At 45.3% G+C, this 19930-nt stretch overlaps 1 protein-coding gene across 2 annotated transcripts in view; it reads right to left on the bottom strand.

Annotated features, from left to right (window-relative positions):
* SPG11 (SPG11 vesicle trafficking associated, spatacsin) overlaps positions 1–19930 on the bottom strand; it is a 30950-nt gene that overhangs the window by 3934 nt on the left and 7086 nt on the right. Inside the window, exons 9-34 of one of the 2 annotated variants that reach the window (XM_035131867.3) lie at positions 19373–19528; positions 18409–18587; positions 17576–17752; positions 16776–16847; positions 16256–16383; positions 15729–15901; positions 14759–14957; positions 14216–14419; positions 13189–13295; positions 12115–12260; positions 11740–11892; positions 9807–9873; positions 9163–9328; positions 8616–8821; positions 8007–8115; positions 6876–7035; positions 6209–6481; positions 5818–6018; positions 5283–5390; positions 4798–4960; positions 3800–4014; positions 2499–3270; positions 1818–1960; positions 1449–1650; positions 1140–1277; positions 309–442 (exon numbers count right to left, since the gene is read on the bottom strand). In XM_035131867.3, the coding sequence (XP_034987758.3) occupies positions 309–442; positions 1140–1277; positions 1449–1650; positions 1818–1960; positions 2499–3270; positions 3800–4014; positions 4798–4960; positions 5283–5390; positions 5818–6018; positions 6209–6481; positions 6876–7035; positions 8007–8115; positions 8616–8821; positions 9163–9328; positions 9807–9873; positions 11740–11892; positions 12115–12260; positions 13189–13295; positions 14216–14419; positions 14759–14957; positions 15729–15901; positions 16256–16383; positions 16776–16847; positions 17576–17752; positions 18409–18587; positions 19373–19528 (4751 nt within the window). The remainder of the gene's footprint in view (positions 1–308; positions 443–1139; positions 1278–1448; positions 1651–1817; positions 1961–2498; positions 3271–3799; positions 4015–4797; positions 4961–5282; positions 5391–5817; positions 6019–6208; positions 6482–6875; positions 7036–8006; positions 8116–8615; positions 8822–9162; positions 9329–9806; positions 9874–11739; positions 11893–12114; positions 12261–13188; positions 13296–14215; positions 14420–14758; positions 14958–15728; positions 15902–16255; positions 16384–16775; positions 16848–17575; positions 17753–18408; positions 18588–19372; positions 19529–19930) is intronic. The other variant, XR_015946818.1, reaches the window with a different exon arrangement.

Here is a 19930-nt window from a genome sequence, read left to right as displayed (position 1 = left end):
GGCCTCACTCTGTGTCATCATGCACACTGAGGTAAGCCAGGTCATGGCAGCCGCCAGCACCCCTCCTTAGGGGGCACAGCAGAAGTCTGTGGAAGGTTAACGATCAGCCATTTCCAATGGCTGGTCAGGGGAAAGCAAAGGCAACTTCCCTACCAGGCCAGGGGAAGCCAATGAAGGTTGCACATGCTGCTTCTTATAAGAGGAGCTACTTGTTACTTGCTAACATCAATGCAGAGGACAGAAGAGCATGGACCATCTGTGGGAGTCACATTTCCCACAAATAGGGCAGCTTTAGAGCAGTCATTTACCACAAGGCCATATTCTTCGTTGGGTGCCAAATGCTCCTCTGTGAGCAGCCGGGCAGCTTGCAGAACCCGCGTGATCCCTTCCATGTGACAGGTCAAGCTGAAGCAGTTGTGGGCCAAGATCAGCAGCTCTATAGCTGAAAAAGGAGGAAATCAGCAAGCACTTTTTTTTTTTGCACTTTTGCAGGTGCTCTCCAAGACAACAATGGAGACCCCCTCCCCTCCCCTCCCCACCCCGATTTAAGTTTCTCCCTTGGCCAAAGATTTGTGGCATCTGGTCCCTCAACTGCAAAGCAGAACAACAACTGTCACTTTCACATACACTGGATGGGGACAGCAGCTCTCGGAGGCAAAAGCTCCTCAGCTGCTCATAGACAAAGCCTGTTCCCTGCCTTGAGGACAGTTAGGTGAAGGCCACTCCCTTCCCCCCCCCCCCCAGAATTGCTAAATGCTCCTTTATGAAAGGCTCCAGCAAAAACCTGTACTACTGCAAAGACAGATGGAGAATGGCAGCATGTGGGTCAAACCCTTCACGACCACAACTCCAGCTTCCTGGCATCAATGAACATGATCGGGGGTGGGGGGGGTGTGCATTTTCCAGATGCAAACCACACAAAGACAGCAAACAGAAAAAAGGGCACGAGAACCCTCCTCCTGAGACCTAACCCTACCTATGTTTATGTAGAAGCATAGTCCCAAGAACCTGAGTAAGATCTGAATTCAAGTAAGCAGGCTTTGGATCGCAGCCTTAGCCATGCAGCATGCTAGTGTGCTGTTACTGGATGTTTAATCCCTGGCCAAAAAGGATCCTCCACCCGCCCATCACTGACTTACTGCAGGCAAGTTCCCCGTGCGGCACAGATGAGATCTTGTCCAGTAGCTTCATGCCAACCAACGTGTGGTCCTGGCACAGTTTAGCCAGCTGCAGGAATGTCTGGCTCTCCTCTGCTGGGTTCAGAATTTGCTTTTGTTCTGTATATACAAATGACATATTGGTGACAGGATATTCTCCAGCTGACAGGGGGAAGGGGAAGAAACAGCACCGCCTCCACTCTTGCCCAAACCCAATCCTAGGAGTCTTTCTGCCTCCCCACAAGTTATAGGATTATTTTCCTTGGTCAATAACAACAAAGCAGGACTCACTGCCTTTCCCTTGCAAAGGGGCTAGCAGCTCTCGGGTGACTTCCTCGGCCACAATCTCCGCCACGGTTTCCAGCTCCATTCCCTGGGTAGTGACAAAGGCCTGGGCTTTTTTGCACCTGTCCGGCTGCTGAGAAGACAGGATCACCCGAAGCACCTTCTCGGAATCGTGGGCAGAGATCTCACTGAAGGGGCAGCCCAGTTCCTGCAAAAGACCATGGGGAAGTCTTACGTCTGGGATCCTGAGGAGCCTCATCCTCAAAAGGCCCCTTAGTGCCATGCTGGCAGGCAAGGCCCCCACTAGAGAGATCCCACGACTCCCATCACTGCAGCACAATGGCTGCCCCTCCCCAGTTCCCAACCCGCACGCACCTTGGACAGCTCAAACAGGCAGAGGACCTGCCGGCAGTAGTTCCGCCCGTGGACACATTCCGCCAGCAGGGCCTGCAGGCTGCCCACCACCTCGCTCTCTGGGCCTGGACCTCCCACAAAGGACGAGGACTCAAGGCTTGAGGCTGAAAAGGAAATGGAGACTCTGAGTAGCAAGGAATGAGTAGGCTGAGCAGGATGTTTGGGCAGGGGGAGAAGACAAGGCTGGAGATGGACAGGGCAAAACTGGGAGGAGAAAACCAACAGTGGGTGGGATAAGGGCACATTTCATGCTCTTCTGAGCTCTGGAGGCTAGAGATTTTCAAACACAGGGATTCTTTAGCTGTGATTCCTATATTGCAGAGGATTGGTTTAGATGACCCTTTGGGTCCCTTCAACTCTACACTGCCATGATTCTATGACAAACTTGAGCATTGGAAATGCTCAGTCATTCTCAACTGATCAGCTGCCACCCTCCCTTCTCCCCCCCCCCAATTTTTGAAGGAAAAACATTGCAGCAGTTTTGAATGCTATGAATACTAACCTACATTTCTAAAGAACGGGCAATAACAAGACCCACAAAATGGCAGAGAAAGGAAGAAATGGCCTAGGAGAATCCTCTGTGGACTCCTGAGGAGAGATGCTTTTGTCCAATTTGCAGCTCCAAACACTCCTGCTACTTACTGCTCAGAGATTGTTTCTTTGAAGAGTCCTCTCCCCCTCCATGATTCTTGTCCTTCACCTCCTCTCTGTCTCTCGCTGCAAGGATGGCATGAACCTCTGGGTGAAACTCACTCGGAAGGGCTTCTCCAGAGGCCAGCGCTCTGCAGTGCAAGACTAGCAAGACATCTCGACTGTAGAAGTTAAAGTACCGGCAAACCCGGCTGGCCTCATGGATGCTCCCCTCGTCCAGCAGGCGCCCAACCAGAAAGCTCAGCGATTCCACATCAGCTGCAGAAAGTGTAGCTTGCAAGGATGCATTGTGCGAGGGCAAACCCTCCAGCTGCAAGTACTTGGGCACGTTCAAGGCAGCCAACTTGGAAAATGAAAACTCCTTGGCTAAGGAATCAAAGGACACTTCACCGCTCATAGAAATCTGGTGTGAAAATCTGTGCTTGGCCTTCTCAGGGCCCTGGTTCAAAGTCTGCTGAGCAATGCGGCAAAGCCAGATTTCTTTCTCGATCCCTTCCAGCTCCTGAAGCGGAACTGGATCGCTTTTGGCTAACCAGTGGCCAGCCAAGGTCAGAAGAAGTTGCCTCTCCAAGATGCCAGTTGTTCTCCCCTCATCCAAGGACTCCGACAGAAGGTCTGCCTGAGCTAAGAAGAAATTGGAGGCCACTTGGGTTGAGATGGCATTTCTCACATAGTTTTCGTGGCACTTTTCCCAGAACTCGAGCCTTGTCCGCTTCTGAGGCCAGTGTCCAATTTGTTGCAAGAGGTGAATATTCTGGAGGACCTGCAAAACACACAGAAGATCTAGGGATTCTCAGCTCCATCTTTCCATGACAACCAATGAAAGGAAGCTGAACTAATGATTCACCAGCTATGGCCATTCGTCGATAGGGAGACCCTGGCTGCAACTCCTGTTTAGACAACATGGGACTGCTCTTGAGAACTGTGTGGAGATGGAAGATAGTGACAAATGTAGCTGCTAGCATCCTGATGGGCCTGATGGCTCAAGAACATGTACCACCAGCTTTGAGACCTGCGCTGGTTGCCTGATTATTACCGGATACAGTCCAAGGTGATGGCTTTGACAAACACCTCTTCCCCTCTCACTGCCCCACAACAGGAAACTACAAGCACCTCATTCTTGGTCCCCAAGTTCCCTTACTTGCTCATTTGTAAGGCAGCACCAGATCTGGAACCGAGCCACCAAAACTAGGGGCTGAGTCCGATAGATGGGAAAGCCACATTCTAAATCTGCCTTGGTTGAAGATGGAAAATAATCAACCAAAACATGAGTTGTCAAAAGGTTGGCGCACCTCTTGAATTACCACATTGTCCACAGGCAGCTCTGCCAGCTCTGCCACCTTCCGTGCTATTAGGAAAGAGCTTTGGTCCTGCAGCTCCTCCAGAATTCTTCTGCACTCCTTCTGGAAATTCTCTGGGGTGTAACTGCTCAGAATGGCACAATCAATGGAGACAGGAGAGTCCTTCAAGGTGAAGCTGAGGGCACTCAGCTTCTTCATATCGGGCCCTAAGCACAAAAGCAGCACAAAAAGAGACAGGTACTTAACTGGATTGTCTGTGCTTTAATGACGCAGCCTTTTCTGGAAAGGGGCAAAGGGGATCCCCATCAAGCTGCCCATGCTGTGGCCCTTTGCTGAGCAACACTTTTGGCAGAAGTGAAGTGGAGGGCAACGAAGGGAGGCCTAGGAAGGGAGGCCTTTTCGGCTGCAGAACCCCAACTAGGGAAGGCCCACTTGGCATCCATATTTTTATTTTATTTTAGACACCAGACCAAAAACCTTCTTGCTCACCCCAATGCTTTTAAATTGCTGAAGTGCTGCTGTTACTTCTAATTCACTAGTTTAGTCCCATGTTTTACTTCTTCTATCTTTAACGTTCACAAGCCAACCTGGAATCATTTTAGATGAAAGGTGGTATAAAAATGAAGCAGAAGACAACCATCTCTCATGCAGATCAGTCTCTGCCTTTCTAAGCAGCACTGAGGATGCACATGACAAAGAGAGTAGAGACTGGGTTTCCCAACATGCCAAGGACACATGTCCCAACATGCTTTCACACATGTCTAGCCCTTTTTCTGGTCTTCCAAACCTCCTGGATTTCCTTCCTATTTCCATGCCCCGGAAACCAATGAGTTGACTACACTTAAAAGCAGAATGAACTCAGCAGCTGATGCTCCTTTACTACCACCTCCCGAGGGCTCGTGTCAGGCACTGAAAGCAGATTTCAAGAGGAAGTCTTGGCTGTGCAGGTAACAAATTACTGACAGGGAACCAAAGGAAACTGTCCTTACCATTAGGAAGAACGGTGTCCGTATCTGCAAAAAGCTGAAGGACCTTTCCTAGCTCGTACTGAGTCCTGCACTGCTGGAGCATCAGCTCAAGAAGAAATGAAGCCTGCGACACCAGCCAGGGTACAGGTAAGAGGAGAGGTGGACCTTCGAGTAGGGCTTGCAGCTGTGCAAAAGTCATTTTGAAAGTTATCCAAGTGCCAAAACATGCCTCTTCCCCAACCCTCTCCTTCAGCTCTCTGACAAATTAAGCCAACTTGTACAATGCAAAGCTGTAGTATGGTAGGGAACTGGGAAGGATGCATCCAAGGAAGAAGGGTGGGGAGCCATACATGTGTGTCCGCATGCTCAAACAATCCTTCAACTGGAAAAATTAAACCTCACACACTCAAGAGAAGACCATGCTCTAGCCTAGAGATGCTAGCTACCTCTGTAATTAAAGAGTTGGTTTCAAAAGCTTCAGCAAGCAAAGGGAAGGGTCTGCTTACTCTTGAAATACTGGCTTGGAATGCAAGGAGTCTGCTCTGCGCTTCGCTGTAGTTTCTGTAGTCCATGCACAACTCATACAGCTCCAGGATCATCAGCAAAGGGGAGTCCTGAATAGATTGATGCAAATTTATGTTCAACATTCTTCACAAGTGTTGCACCATTTATTTAAAAATGCACCTCTGACATTGAACCCCCCCCCCTCCGCCAATCTAGCTCCTGAGGCTCTGAAAGTGTAACCACAGCAAGGGGCAGAAATTGGGCCATTTCCCTTCCTTAACTTGGAATGGAGGGTTCATTTGGGCTGCTCCATGTGCAGTCTCCATGTCTCTTGAAGCTTTCAGTTTGAAGAAATCACACACACACACACACACACACACACACACAGGAACCCTTGTTGCATTTATTTTCAAAGGCATTCTAGAAAATGTGAAGAAGCACAAGTTAAACAAATGGGAGTTGCATGCTGGGGCGGTTTCTGGTGCACCCAGCAGAGGCAGCCCAAGTAATATCAGGTAAAGGGACTTATAGAGTTACCTTCAGAAAGAACTGAAAGCCACGAAGAAGAGTTTGGATTTTCTGCCTCTGGAGAAGTGTCTGCCAGAGGGTGGCCAAGTCCTGAAGATCCCATTCATGGGTTTCAGCCGAGTCTTCCAAATAGTCTGTCACTTGGGCAGTGGTGGAGCTATCCAAGGAAGTTATGAGCCAAACACAGAGGCAATGGATAATACTGGTGTCCTTCCAAACAGGTGGATGTGGCCAGAGAGGAGTGGGAAAGAGGTAAAGAAAGTTAGATACAAGGAGGAAGTGATCCACCTTGAGGAATGTACTTGCAAATATTTCTAAAATATCACACTGATGCTATACATACGGCCTACGGAAATAAATCAACAACAGAAGCACAGGGCCATCCTCAGAGGATTCTTACCTGGAAGCATGCAGCAAGCACGCTCAGGATGGGAGCCTGGTGTTTCACAGCTTCACTCAGAAGGCAATGCCAGGGACGCGGCTGCTCCTGACACCAAAGGAGAATGCGGACAAGATCACTGGTGTGGGTGCCTGGCTTTTGCTTATGCCTCAGCCAGTGGGAGTTGCCACCCTGACCGTCCTCCAATGGAGTAACTGAGGACTGCAAATCCTCCAAGGCCAGCCTCAAGTGGTCCTGCAGAGGAGGGGGAAACTCCCGGAGGATGGGGACAACCTGGGGAAGGAAAAGAACAAAGTAGGTGAGCAATATAAAGTGAACAAACAGCACAAAGTGGCAACCAGACAACGGTTTATTGAAATCTTCACCAACCTGGTGCCCTCGAGGGACTGATGGGAGTTGCAGAACAAAACACCTGGAAGTCTGGTTTATTCTCTTGGGCTCATGAGTCACAGCAAAGTGGTACACATACCAAACACAAATTAGAACTCTACTATATTAATGCCCTTATAGATTTGTACCTGTCTTTCTGCTGCCAGGGCAAATGAAGCCACATTAGTGATCTCTCCCCCCATTTCAAAAGCATTGTCTGTTCAAAGGGGCCACTGCAAAGACTAAACCCCAAATTAATAAAGATGGACATATCGTTTTTGCCTGAAGGGCCCCTTACCTCAGAGGGTTGGTAGTTGTACCTCTGGGCTTCAATGAGGAACTGCAGCCATTCGCTGGATCTCGCACACACCTTCAGATATGACATGCTCAGCTTGAGGCCATGCAGCCTGCAAAACTGGGCCACCAGAGACCATTGCTTCCTTGCCTCGCTGGATGTCCTATGGGGAAGGGCTGTATTAGCTCTACTGAAACAGCCAGTAACTTAAGCTTCCACCTCCATGAAAAAACACTTGCCAATAACAACCAAAACCATCAAGGGACTAGCACAACAGCCCTCTAAAGAAAAGGCAAGTGAAGGCACAGAACATTATGCATGGTGTGCAGAAAATGAACACATAATACTAGACCACACTTGGGTCATCCAATCAAGATAAATGGTGGAAGAGTAGAGGCAAACAAAAGGAAAGACATTGCAAGAATTTGTTAACAAAACATAGCGATGGCCATGAATCTGGGTTGCTTTGAAAGGGGTCAGCATTCACAGGGAACAAGGCTATCAAAGGCTACTGGTTATGACAGCAAGATATTACTACCTCCAGTGTCAGAGGGGGCATGCGTATGAATGGCAGCTGCTATGGGCGGGAGAGTGCCATTGCTCTCATGCCTCAGAGGTATCTGGAAACAAGCCTGGATTAATTGGGCCCTTTGCTTCGTACACTCTTCTTTGCCCCTCCTTGCTTTGGTGTTCTTAACTACCCCTCTCCACCCCATGACTCAAGTGAACGTGGAGATACAGGAAACTGGAAACACAGAAACAGCATTTGGAAGGGGGGGATCTCTCTTTGCTAATACACAGCTAGCAGGGATTCCAGGCTAAAAAGTAAAGGGGGTGGGGACAGCATGCAAGCTATACTCGATTTCCTCCTTTTTCTTTTGTTCTGTACATCACACTTCAACCTTAAGCTGTATTTGTGGTGTTCTATTATGTTATTGTTATTTATTGTTTGTAAGCTGCTTTGAGATTCACTTGAATGAAAAGTGGCATAGAAATATAATAAATCAAATCAAATCTACTCAAAAATCAAATCAATCCTTCCAAATTTGAATCCTTAAGTCTTCACAGAAGTAATATAAGGCCACAAAGAATGTATAGCAAATTCCCACCACTGGACTCAAAGGGCTGACTCACTTGCTTATCTCCTGGTGCTCCATCTTATCCCACACAGCTTCCTCCAAGCAGACAAGGAGTTCTTCTGCTGCTGTTTTTTCTCCCTCCGCCAGCTGAGTCAGCTTTTCAACTGCAAACAGAAAAGGCAAACATTTTGCTTCATGTGGCTGCAGAATACTTCAAAGTTATACTTTTCTTCCAATAGGTTATCTACCTTTGGTTTAGCTCAGGCATAGGCAACCTTGGCTCTCCAGATGTTTTGGACTACAATTCCCATCATCCCTGACCACTGGTCCTGTTAGCTAGGGATCATGGGAGTTGTAGACCAAAATATCTGGAGGGCCGCAGTTTGGGGATGCCTGGTTGAGTGCTTTTATTAATATTATGTATTTTTGTTTTGCTGGTATTCTAACCTTGTGATTTTATGGTGTCTACTTTGTAAATCACTTGGAATTTTTATAATATTATACAGTCTACAAACTGATTAAATAAATATAACAGTTCTAACTTCACTGTGGATGTGGACTTTGCCATTCAGGAACAAAAGGGCAGGGGGCTTTCTGCTCTTGTGCGCCCATCAAATATTACACTCTTTTCTCCAATATAGAAAACATGTAGAAGAAACGCTACCCAAGGACTGCCTGATCGAGTTATGCTGAGGCTCCTCTCTTCGAGACATGAAGCTCAGGATCACGTTGGCAGCTTTAACATCCACCCGGAGTTTGAGGCTATCAAGGCCCAGCAGCTCCAAGAAGCAGGCGCAGGCAGAAGCCACAGAAGGCACATAAAAGAAGGAGAGGGCCAAGGAATAAGCATCATTGCCTGCTTGCTGGATCCTAGGGAAGAAAAGGCAGCAGTCATTAGCATCAGATTAGCAGCCAGATGGGTGGGGTATAAATAATAAATAAAATAATAATAATCATCATCATCATGCATCTGGAACAGGAGAGAGGTTGCAAGTCAAAATCAAAGCCAAGGGGACTGTATGCAGGTCAGGAAAAACCTGGGGTCCAAATATGAAAAGTACTTTATATAATTACCCCTTCTTACAAGGCAGCTTACATCTATCTAAAACAACACAATACCTTATCGCAAGACAAAGATTACTCTATAGAAAATGTTCTGTCAAGAACATGAGAGGCTCCTTTCCAAATCTCTGCTGCTTTCAAATACTCACAGCTGCTTAGGAGTTTTGCTCTTCACCAGCTGTTGGACTAAAAAAGTCCCAAAAGCAAATGAGGGGCGTTCATGACGCAAGAAGTAGGAGAAATCCAGACGTTCGACTACAGCATATTTGTTGACAAAAGGGGCACTTGAGAAGTGAGGAAGGTCACTACAGGTATCTAAAGAGAAGGGAGAACAGCGTGGTGAGTAGACAGAAAAATAGCAGGCTCCACAGGCCCAAATGCCAAACACAATTTTAAAAAAATAGTAATCTGTAAACAATTTAAATTACAGGAGCAAGACAACATGGCCAAAAACCATTTAAGACCAAGTCTTAATAATTGGCAAAATGACCATACAGAAATTTTCTTGTTGCCAACTTTAGGAGAATGGCAGTCTGGGACATCATTTAGATTCAAGATAAACAGCTAAGAGGCAAGAATACAAGCTTGCCTAACTCTAGGACTCCACTTCACCTTTTGAAAGATCAGATGCAACAGGGAGAGCAAAGAAGATTCTGCTGGAAGCAAAACCTCTCAGCATCTTGTCAGCTCCTAGAGAAATGTCTATTTAACAGAATGAAATATTGGGAGATTCCACCCACGTATACTTTATACTCACTTTAAATGGTAACAAGATACAGCAAAAGTTACCTACCAGGTATGACAAGCGTATTTGCTGACTGCCAGCCAAACAATTTTGTGGGATCAAATGGAACTAACGACTGAAAAAATAGAACACAACATTAATTTCAAGGGCTGCTTAAAATGCAGCAAACATGTTAATCCAAGCTGCTCGACTGAGCACACATTTTGTGCAGCAACCTACACATGTAGTACAGCTGCTGCCACACATTGACCCAGATATTCTGGAATGAAACAGTCACATCAAATTCAAACCCAGTCTTATATACATACACTCCACAAAGCAGAGTGCAGCTCCAGAGGATTTTATTTATTCAAAAGCATATTTAAGCCACTTAATATTTTAAAATATCTGTGTCAAATGAAACCAAGCTGAGAGGAGAAAATTATCCACAGAGGGTAAGGTAAAAGGGCATTTCACTCTTAAGCATGGGTAGGCAAACAAAGGCCCGGGGGCCAGATCTGGCCCAATCGCCTTCTAAATCTGGCCCGCAGTCGGTCCGGGAATCAGCGTATTTTTACATGAGTAGAATGTGTCCTTTTATTTAAAATGCATCTCTGGGTTATTTGTGGGGCATAGGAATTTTATTTTTATTTTCAAAATATAGTCTCTCCCCCCCCCCAAGGTCTGAGGGACAGTGGAACGGCCCTCTGCTGAAAATGTTTGCTGACCCCTGCTTAAGCATCCAACAAGATGCAGCAGCTCCATGAAATGCTCTTGTGGTAAGTGATGGTGGGAGAGGCATGTGCCCTTCCACTTGTGCAAGTCAGGGCTATTGCTATGTAGCTGTGGCTAAGATGGGGAGAAGTGGCCAAGGGGTGGTGGTATGGGAGCCATGTCACCACACACACAGATCCCCTGCAGTACTGCTCCCGGCCTTGCAAGGCTTTTCCTACTTGGCCTGGGAGGACTGACTCCAGCTACAAAAGCTGAGGCTGCTGAACAGATTGTAAGGTTGGGGGGTGATAGTTGGGGCCAGGGTAGTTGTTCTTGTTTCTATTAATTGTTTTGTGCCCTTAAATTAGCTCTTATTATGATTTATGAGGAAATTGTTTAATTTGGTTGTGCACTATTTGATGTTTTATTTACAGTTTATGACTAATTAGGTTTGCAATTATGTGTCATTTTTAGTGTTACAAGCTGCCTTGAACATGGCTTTAACTAAGGAAAGGCGACAAGCAAATAAAATTATGTATGTATATATGTTCTAGTGTACACTGCTGAGAGCCCTGGGCCCCATACGTTGGAAGGAGGTGTGCCATAGGCTAAGCCCCCCGGACATCCACACAGGCTCAGTCATGTGGCTTTTTTCCTACCTGCTCCTGTGACTGTGTGGTTAGGGAGCTGCTCTCTGAAGCTGAAGGCTGCAGCCTCTCCCTATTCAATCCCAAATTAATGCTGCTTGCAGAATACCCAGAAGGCAGAGGCAATGCCTAGCAGGGGTCACCTTCAGCATTTTGCAGGAGATGAACTCAAACCTGTGCCCCACTTTCCCATTACAGCCCTCTTTCAAGTCTCACTGGTGTAAGTTTGGGTAAAGTGGCAGCTCTGTAACTGGACTATAGCATTACAGCGCCCAGATCAAGGGAAGTAATAGTTCCATACTATTCTGCCCTGCACAAACCCCATCTGGGCACTACAGTTTAAGAAGGATATGGACAAGCTGGAACATGGGCAGAGGAGGGCCACCAACATGATAAAGGGTCTACAAACCAAGTCTTAGGAACAGTTGAAGGAGCTGTGTATGTTTAGCCTGGAAAAGAGAAGGCTGAAAAGTGATCAACCTCCTTCCTTGGAGGGTTTTCAGCAGAGGTTGGATGGCCATCTGTCATGGATGAGTTTCCTGCATTGCAGAGGGTTGGACTAGATGACCCTTGGGGTCCCTTCCAACCCTACAATTCTATGATTCTATTTGTATTGGGGGCAGATAGGCATATATTTATACCTGGACAAGGTGGTAGAGAGAAATGTCGGAAGGCAAGGTCCCATGACAGGTATACTGGGGGAAGAGGGCTGCTCTCAGCTTGGGATAAGGAGCAAGGGCCATCCTGAAGAGCTGGGCATCTACTTTCTCTCCTCCATCTCCATTCTGAAGGACCTACAATGAAGAAGAAGAACCTGAATACACTTGCAAGAAAATGAGAACCGAACAGTTCATTGGCACAAGCCACAGCACCTGGCACAAGGCTTTATCTGCACCTTCAGAGAAAGAACACAATCCAAATTTTCTGAGGCTGCTGGCATTTAAGATCTTTTTGACATTTTCTGTCACTTTGAAAGCAAAAGGTCATCAACAGCCTGCCAATATTCTACAGCATACCTGGTCAATACCTCCAGGGGTGTACATTGTGGTGGCAAGAGCAAGGAGCGTTCGGCCTTCCAACAGCATTGTGCTCACACTGGCCTGGTTGCTGGGAATCAAGATCTGGGCATTTGCCAGGCTAGCTTGGAAAATCATATTTGCATCTGGAGGGAGGGAGGGAGGAAAGAAAGAAAGAAAGAAAGAACTATTGCCTTGTTTTCCATTATTATGCCCTGTCTTTCTGCCCAGGAACAGGCTCCAAAGGCGGATGGCAAAGAGAAGAAATTCACTTATATTATATTATTATTATTATTATTATTATTATTATTATTATTATTATTATTATTATATTTATTACCTGCCCCTCACCATTACAACAATTTTAAAATTCAATATTAAAACCAGTTAAAACACAGCAAAACTTAAAAAGGCCAAGCACATGACAACAATAATAGTTGATCAACAGTTAACTTTTCTAATATCAGCCAGAATATTATCTCCAATTTAAATAAAAATAAAAATCCAACCCATGGCATATACAACCCTCTCTCTGAAAGCTCCCTGTGGGGAAGGTTCCATAGATGGGACACTGCTATAACTAGTTCCCCCACCATAATGCTGTAGGTAGGGGAACCTGGAGCAGGACTTACCACCCCTTTGAGTTGGGTCCAGAAATCAACCAGGAGTCAGTTAAGAACAAAAAAGATTTTATTCCTATGTCAAAAGCCCAGTACATTTTGGACCAGCTGTTGCATCCAAACATTTTTTAAAGGCAGCCCCACATAAAGCACATTGCAGAAACCTAATCTTTGAGGTTAGCAGACTGTTATTGACAGTGGCTGGGTCCCCATTTCTCAGAATAGAATGCCAGAAAGCCCACAGACCAGACAACGCTGGTATAAAAGGTGCTCGTCCCCACAGCAACCACCTGAGCATCCACAGAAAATGTCAAGCTCAGGTGAGTTCCATGCTGACCATTAAGGGAGAATCCATCATCACTTGGGATGGTCAATGGCTCACAATTTTTTGTTTTTAATCAGAATTGCACAAAGAACATTGGCCCAGAAGAGAATCACAAATGAAAGTTCCTACCTCCAGGATTGCTGGCAATGGCTCGACACCGCACTAAAAACTCAAACCACGGATGAGCTTCGTGGAGTGCTTTGTCATCCAAAAGAGGGCAATTTGAAGGAAATAAACTGCAAAATCAAGGACAAAATATCCATTTCATAGAATAATAATAATAATAAGTTATTTCCCCTTTCCAAAATATGGGCCAGTAGAAAGCTGGGCAAGCAGCCACATGGATTTTGAGAAGACCAACTGCTCTGGCAGGAGTAAAAGAGACTGGTATCTTAGTTAGCTAGGGTTGTACCGGCCACACAGACCCCAATGGGCAAGCACTCTCTCATCTCTGCTCCTTTAGGTTATAAAATTAGATGATGCTCCAGCTGCAGAGTCCAGAACAAAGCTCCATTGGAGGAAGGCAACAGTCTGGGGGCATGGGGAGAGGTTCTGCTGCCTTTGTTCTGAAAACATTTTGGAGGTGGTGGAGGAAAGAGGATGTAGTGGTCCCTCGACTTATGAATGACTCGACATCCGTAGGTTTCTACTTACGAACGGGACAAATAGCCGCACGCTTACAAATTTTTCTACATCCCAACGGAAACCGTTGACAGCTTTAAATGCGGTTTCCTCAAATTACGAATTTTTTAATGCAGTTTCCTCGACTTACACATTTTTCCGAATATTTTTTTTCCTATGGGAAGCCGCGTTTTGACTTACAAGCTTTTCGACCTACGAATGTGCATTCGGAACGGATTAAGTTAGTAAGTCGAGGGACTACTGTATAGTCTACACAAGACTTCACCAACCTGAACTACAACTCCCATCACAGGTAAACAAAGCCTCTGGAAGGCATCAGGTTGTGGAAGCCTGCTCTAGAGAAAATGCTACTGATGGTATTGGTTTTTAAATCCCTGAAAGTAGTTTTGACTTCAGCAGGCAAGCTGAAAGACAGACATGTATTAGGGCTACTCTCTTGCTTCAATCGGTTGCAGCTATTCTTATCATCTACAAATGTGTGTATAAGAAACCACTTCAGGTCACGTATTCCTACCTATAGTAGTCGAGATAGGTGTAGAGAAGATGGTCCAGCCCATGTTCTAAACAGTACATGATAAAGCAGGCATGGAAATCTAAGCCACTGGTGGACATATATTCTGGAACAGGATGAGGATTCTGCATCACTCCTCCAACAAGAGTCAATCTTTGGAGAAGGCATTCAAAGTCTTCTAGTTCCACTGGCACAAATATTCCATTGCTACCAAGAAAAACAAAGTGATCTTTTAAATGCAAAGCTGCCAGTGATCTCTTCACAAAGTTGCTAAGGAGACTTCTTCCGGGGCCACATTCCAATGGTGGGTGGGTAAGAGATAAAAGTGGGCAAGGCCAATTTCACAATATAGATTATGTAAAATTATGGGCAATTATAAGTCTAACCCAGGAAACTACAAAAAGTTGCAGGGCAGATCGAAATGATTGATGACAAATGATGTCATACAATTGGCAAGTGGGCACAGTTTGCTGGAAATGGCCTGGTGGACTGAATGAGGCCTGTGGCCAGAGGTTCCCTCAACCATGACTTAGACAAGACACATACCTGGCTAAATTGTCCAATATTTCATTTTGCATGTAATGGCTACACAATGTTCTGCGCTCAATGGTCTCTGTTGTCAGCCGTGGCCAGTTTGTGCTACTGTCCTGTTGCTGAGATGCTGCAATCCATGAGCTCATACTGGAATAGTCATGCCAAGATGACAGGTGCATCCAAAGAACCTCTGGATCACATGATTTGCGTTCTGTGTGTGTCGTTTTTTTAAAAAAGGTAGTCAGTACAATAAACTGTGTGTGTGCCTGTAGTTGCACACTGTGTATAGGATCACAGGGTTAGTCCTCACACTCAATGAAAAATAAAGCACTGTAAGCTTAGGAAGAGTAAATGTGTATGAGCCAATTTGTTACCTGGTGTAATGCAAAGAATTGGGTCTTATCCTTAAAACCCTCAACAATCTGGGTGCAAGATACCCAAGGGGCTGCTTCACCCACATCAGAGAGGCTCCTGTCCATATCCTGTCTGTGGCTGAGGCACAGTTAGTAAGGACAAGGTAAAGGGTCTTCTTGGCAGCTATGCCCTGATTACTGAATACATGACCCTTTGCTCCCCACTGTGGCCCAAATCCAGGATACTCCTGATCCATTTCTTTCAACAGATCCCTTATTATCAATGCAAACTGTAGGCAAGGGAGAGGGCTCATCCCAGACGTGGATTGCAGAAGGTAACAGGGGGTTAAAAGCGCCTCACATGCTGGGCAGAGTCCCAATCCAAAACAAGCCCCCAATGCTTGCCATTTCCTGTTTTTTCCTTCCCTCTGCAGCTACTACAGAAATTGAGGGTGGGGAGCAAGTGAGGCTTCAGGGGCCAGGTGGGAAGCCTCTGAGGGTTGCATCTGACTTGGGGGTCAGATATCCCCACACGTGATTTAAACATTATGGCCTATTGTTAGTCCCAAAAGAACAGTCTTAAGACACAAAGCTCCCTGACCACAACATATTTATGGCAGAGTACTTGCCTTCGGGAGACTGCATAGGAAGAAGAATCATCTCTCGGATAACCTGATCCCACCATTGAGCCCAGTTTAACATAATGCTGTACTCTACAATATTAACTCCATCTTCTTTGCATTGCAGGAATGAATCCAGAACAGGAATGTGGATAGACAGATCTTGTTCTTTTCTCCAGGAACTGAAAATGAGAACAAAACATCTCTATGAGGTCCGTGTCATTTATCTACTCTTCCTGATGAGTTCAGATTTTCAAGCTAGCCACCTTGTTCCCAATACAACCATTTCCAATGAACAGTGAAAGTTTGCAGCCTACAGCACAGTTAGGCTGGAACTGCTAACAACCAGTTGAGTAAGAAGGAAAATCATCTCACACCTTCCACGGAAAGAAAGCTTGCAGCTGGAGAAAGCTGGAGCAAACAAGGACTCACGCTTTTTTGCTGCATGGGTGGAGATTCAAAACCTTACACAATTCTCATCACATCACTGTTGGTAAAGATGATGTTTTTAAAAATTGTGGCTGAAGATCTATTACCTGGGCTGGGTTGTAGCCTTTTCCTTCTCTTGGAAAGTTCTTGCATAGACATTTTCCACCTTATGCACAAAGTCTATCATTTCCTTCTCAGCTTCAGAAAAGTAGTTTTCCTCTTTGAGTATGTTCACCTTGAGAAGTCAGACCAAAACATTAACTAGCAGTGCAGTTTGCACCCTAACATCAAAGGCACTGGAAAAGCAACTCCTTAAAGGGTTTGTTGTCAAATCTAAAAATATAAGCAGGAACTGGAAGTGGTCTAGAACAAAACAATGTGGTGTGGATCCCTGATGGCACTGACGTCACTGCGACAGGATTTCCACATCAGCTACTAATGCCAAAGAGACAACATGAAAGTGAAGTCATCACTGGGACTTGGGTGAAAACTAACACAATTTGTGAGATGGGGGCAGGCAGTAGCAGCAGAAGTCACCCAGGAATACACCCTGCACATGCAGGTGAGACATATGAAATTAAAGGCCACAAGAACCAAAACCAATGCAAAGATTTTCCCTGCACTCACCAAGAAGTCACGAACATGGTGATCAGTTACATAGAAACATATTTTGCGCAGCTGCTCCATCACATTAAAGCCCTATCAAAGGAGGGGAAGGGTAGAAGAGTTTACACAAGAAAGTGTTAATGCCATATTTTCTCTTATAGGCTTTCTTATGTGCATATCTACAAAGGTTTTCAGGGCTCGGCTGCAGCTTGCAAAGGACTGAAGAAATTTCAACAACAAATTGCAAAATGGCTTAAAATGCTCAATCCTTAAGAACTCCTGCCTCCCTCAGACAAATTATTACTATTACTGTTGGTTGCTTTTTACAGCAAAGCGTCTCAAAGTGACTTACATAATAAAAATAAAGGTACGAAAAAATATTAAAACCAAATATAAAAATGGCAATAAAAATAGACCTAAAGTGCTTATCCAAAATATATGTACATAAAAGGAACATTTTTTAAAAAAAAGATGACTGCAGAAAGTGACAACAGACCTATGTTACCCACCCAATTAAGAATCAAATGCATACATGTACACATATATAAACGTCATTGTGCGTTTGTGTGTGTGTGCTTACCCTTCAGTGGATCATGCCCACACTTATTTTTCTCCTATGTTAGATACTTCTCTCCCCCTCCCCCCAATTAAGCAGAATATGACAGGAAAAAGAACATCCTTAATGAGTTCAACTCCCATTGTTAACTCACCCAGGACCCCCAATGGCCATTCTTTAGCACCTGAAGAAGCAAATGTGTACATGCAAATACACTGAAGCAAGCACAGTAGATCAAGCCACGCTCTGGACATGCATTACTCACCATGTTTCTTAAGAGTTTGGAGGCTTCTTTGACATCATCCTTCAGAAGGCTTTTGTACACCAGATCCAGTCCTATCTGGGTCAGTACCTTGAGATTCTGGGCAGGATTCCCTGTCATCCGGAAGAAGGTCTGAGCCTCCGGGAGCTTGTTGTTTAATATGGCTTCAGCAACCGTTTGCTGAAAGAGCAAAGAAAAGCATGCAAAGCAACTAGCTGCTTTTGAAAAACACCACACCTGACATTAAACCTCTTTCCTGAAGGATCAGGAGAGGCAAGTTGGGGAATGGCAGAGAAGTGGGTGGAAGTTGTTTTGGGCACACAATCCAGTCTTAAGAACACAGGAAGTCACCTGCTTTAGCTGAGATGCCTGCATTGCAGGGGGTTGAAATAGATGACCCTTGGGGTCCCTTTCAACTCTACAATTCTATTATGAGGAAGGGGAAAAATGTCTCCCTTGCTACTTTCCCTCCATGCTACCACTTGATCATTCTGGTATCCCTTTCTACATATTTTCCAGTTCCAGGATATCCTTTTCTGTTATGAGGCAGCCAGAACTGGACAGTCTTCCATTGCTATACTATCAAGTTGTACTTTCAAATCCTTCCTTAGCACACAACTTTTCAAAAGTTGCTCCACAGCAAGTTAATGTTTTTATTGTGCTATCTGCCTTTCATTTCAATTGGAGTGTTTGGCACACAGTCTCAAGCTCTCTCACTGAAATCAACAGGACTTCCAAATGCTTAACTATGGCTGGATTCTGCCATAAACATGCAACAGACACAATGTCTTGGACAATATATGCTCAGGCATTGTTGAAACCGATGCTCCGGTTACCTCTGTATTGAACTTTTCCCACTTCTGTCTTTGTTCTACGCAGGGCACGTCTTCTTCAAGATCGCACGTGAAGCTGATGGCACTGGAAGGCTTGTGAGGGAACTTTATCATAAACATCCTAAGTTTATTGATGTAGCTGGTTAAAATATCAACACATCTGTCCAGATTTTCATCCAGTTCTGTGAAGAATATCAGGAAGACACTTAACGGAAGGAACAAATGAAAACATTTCCCTGGGAGATTGGCAAAACTAACATATTCAAAGACATATCCCACCACATCCTGTTCCAGTTGCACTGGTGCAGAGGGGGAGAAAGACGTTCTCCCCTTCATTCCTCTCCTCATTACCAGTGGTGGCAGTGACAGCAGGAACACAGGGAAGCCTGCCTGGGCCACTCACCTGCTCACTCACACAGGTGCACTCAGTCATCAACATAATGACAAAGGAGTCCAAATATAGTATAGAGAGAAACACACAAGATGCAAAAGTGCCAAACCCCACAGTATGAACCGACTATAAGGTGCTGACTCCTCCTGACCCAGTACAGGGACTAGGTTGTTAAGTCAGCTCAAATCCTGGAACACTGACTTAATCGTTTTATGAATCACAGCTTTACAGCCCATACAGTGAATATAATTGTCTGCGTGTTTATTCACGAGTGCATCCCATGGAGTCCAAAAGGGCACACCTTCAAGTATGTGTGTATCGGATTGGGACATTACGGTAATGGGAGAAAACAACTATACACTATTCACTGAGCTGAGGCCTGAATCGCTCCTCCTCTTCTCTCATCAAATATCACCACTGGTGAGTGTGTTTTTTTTTTTTTAAAAAAAAAGGTCACATGCAGGAGCACACAGCTTGCACATGAAAATAGCTCAAATAATAGAAAGGTTTCATGGCCCGTTACGGGGGAAATGCAGAGCATGATGATAATTCAAGCAACACAAGCACAACCATTACCTTCTCTGTGGATACAAATTTCACGGAGCTGTTTGTTAAGGAAAGACAGGGTGAGGTTCAGCAGCTGCTCAGAGAAATGCTTGCTCTGTGCTTCCAAATCATTTTCTCGGATTGCCATGCAAAGCAAATCTAAGGCTGGTGTAAGCTCTTCCATGCCTGTGTGAGAAAAAGCAGGAAATGACCAGACGATCACTTTAAAATGTCCTCCCCCACACACACAAAAAAGGATTCTCGGGGGGGAAAGCACAGCTTGCCTCCATTTTTTATATGGCATCCATATACCCCATTGCGCTTTCTGAAAACACAGGACATATTCCATCTCTCCCAAGAATGCTTCGCTGAACATAGTATGCCCTTATATAGCTCTCATTATTTTCTATGTGGCTTGTGCAGCATTAATTTCACACGAGCTGTATACCACAGTGAACTTTCATCTTCACTACACCAGCCTTTCCTAACATGGAACTTTCCAGATGTTTTGGATCGCAATCAGTCTTGGCCATGTTGGCCATGTTGGCTGGGGCTGATGGGAACCGTAGTCCAAAATATCTGGAAGGC

This window comes from Zootoca vivipara, chromosome 13, assembly GCF_965207765.1.
Source record: "Zootoca vivipara chromosome 13, rZooViv2.hap1.1, whole genome shotgun sequence".
In the NCBI taxonomy this organism is placed as follows: domain Eukaryota; kingdom Metazoa; phylum Chordata; class Lepidosauria; order Squamata; family Lacertidae; genus Zootoca; species Zootoca vivipara.
The sequence above is the reverse complement of the archived record's forward strand: the minus strand, read 5'-3'. Positions and strand labels throughout refer to the sequence as shown.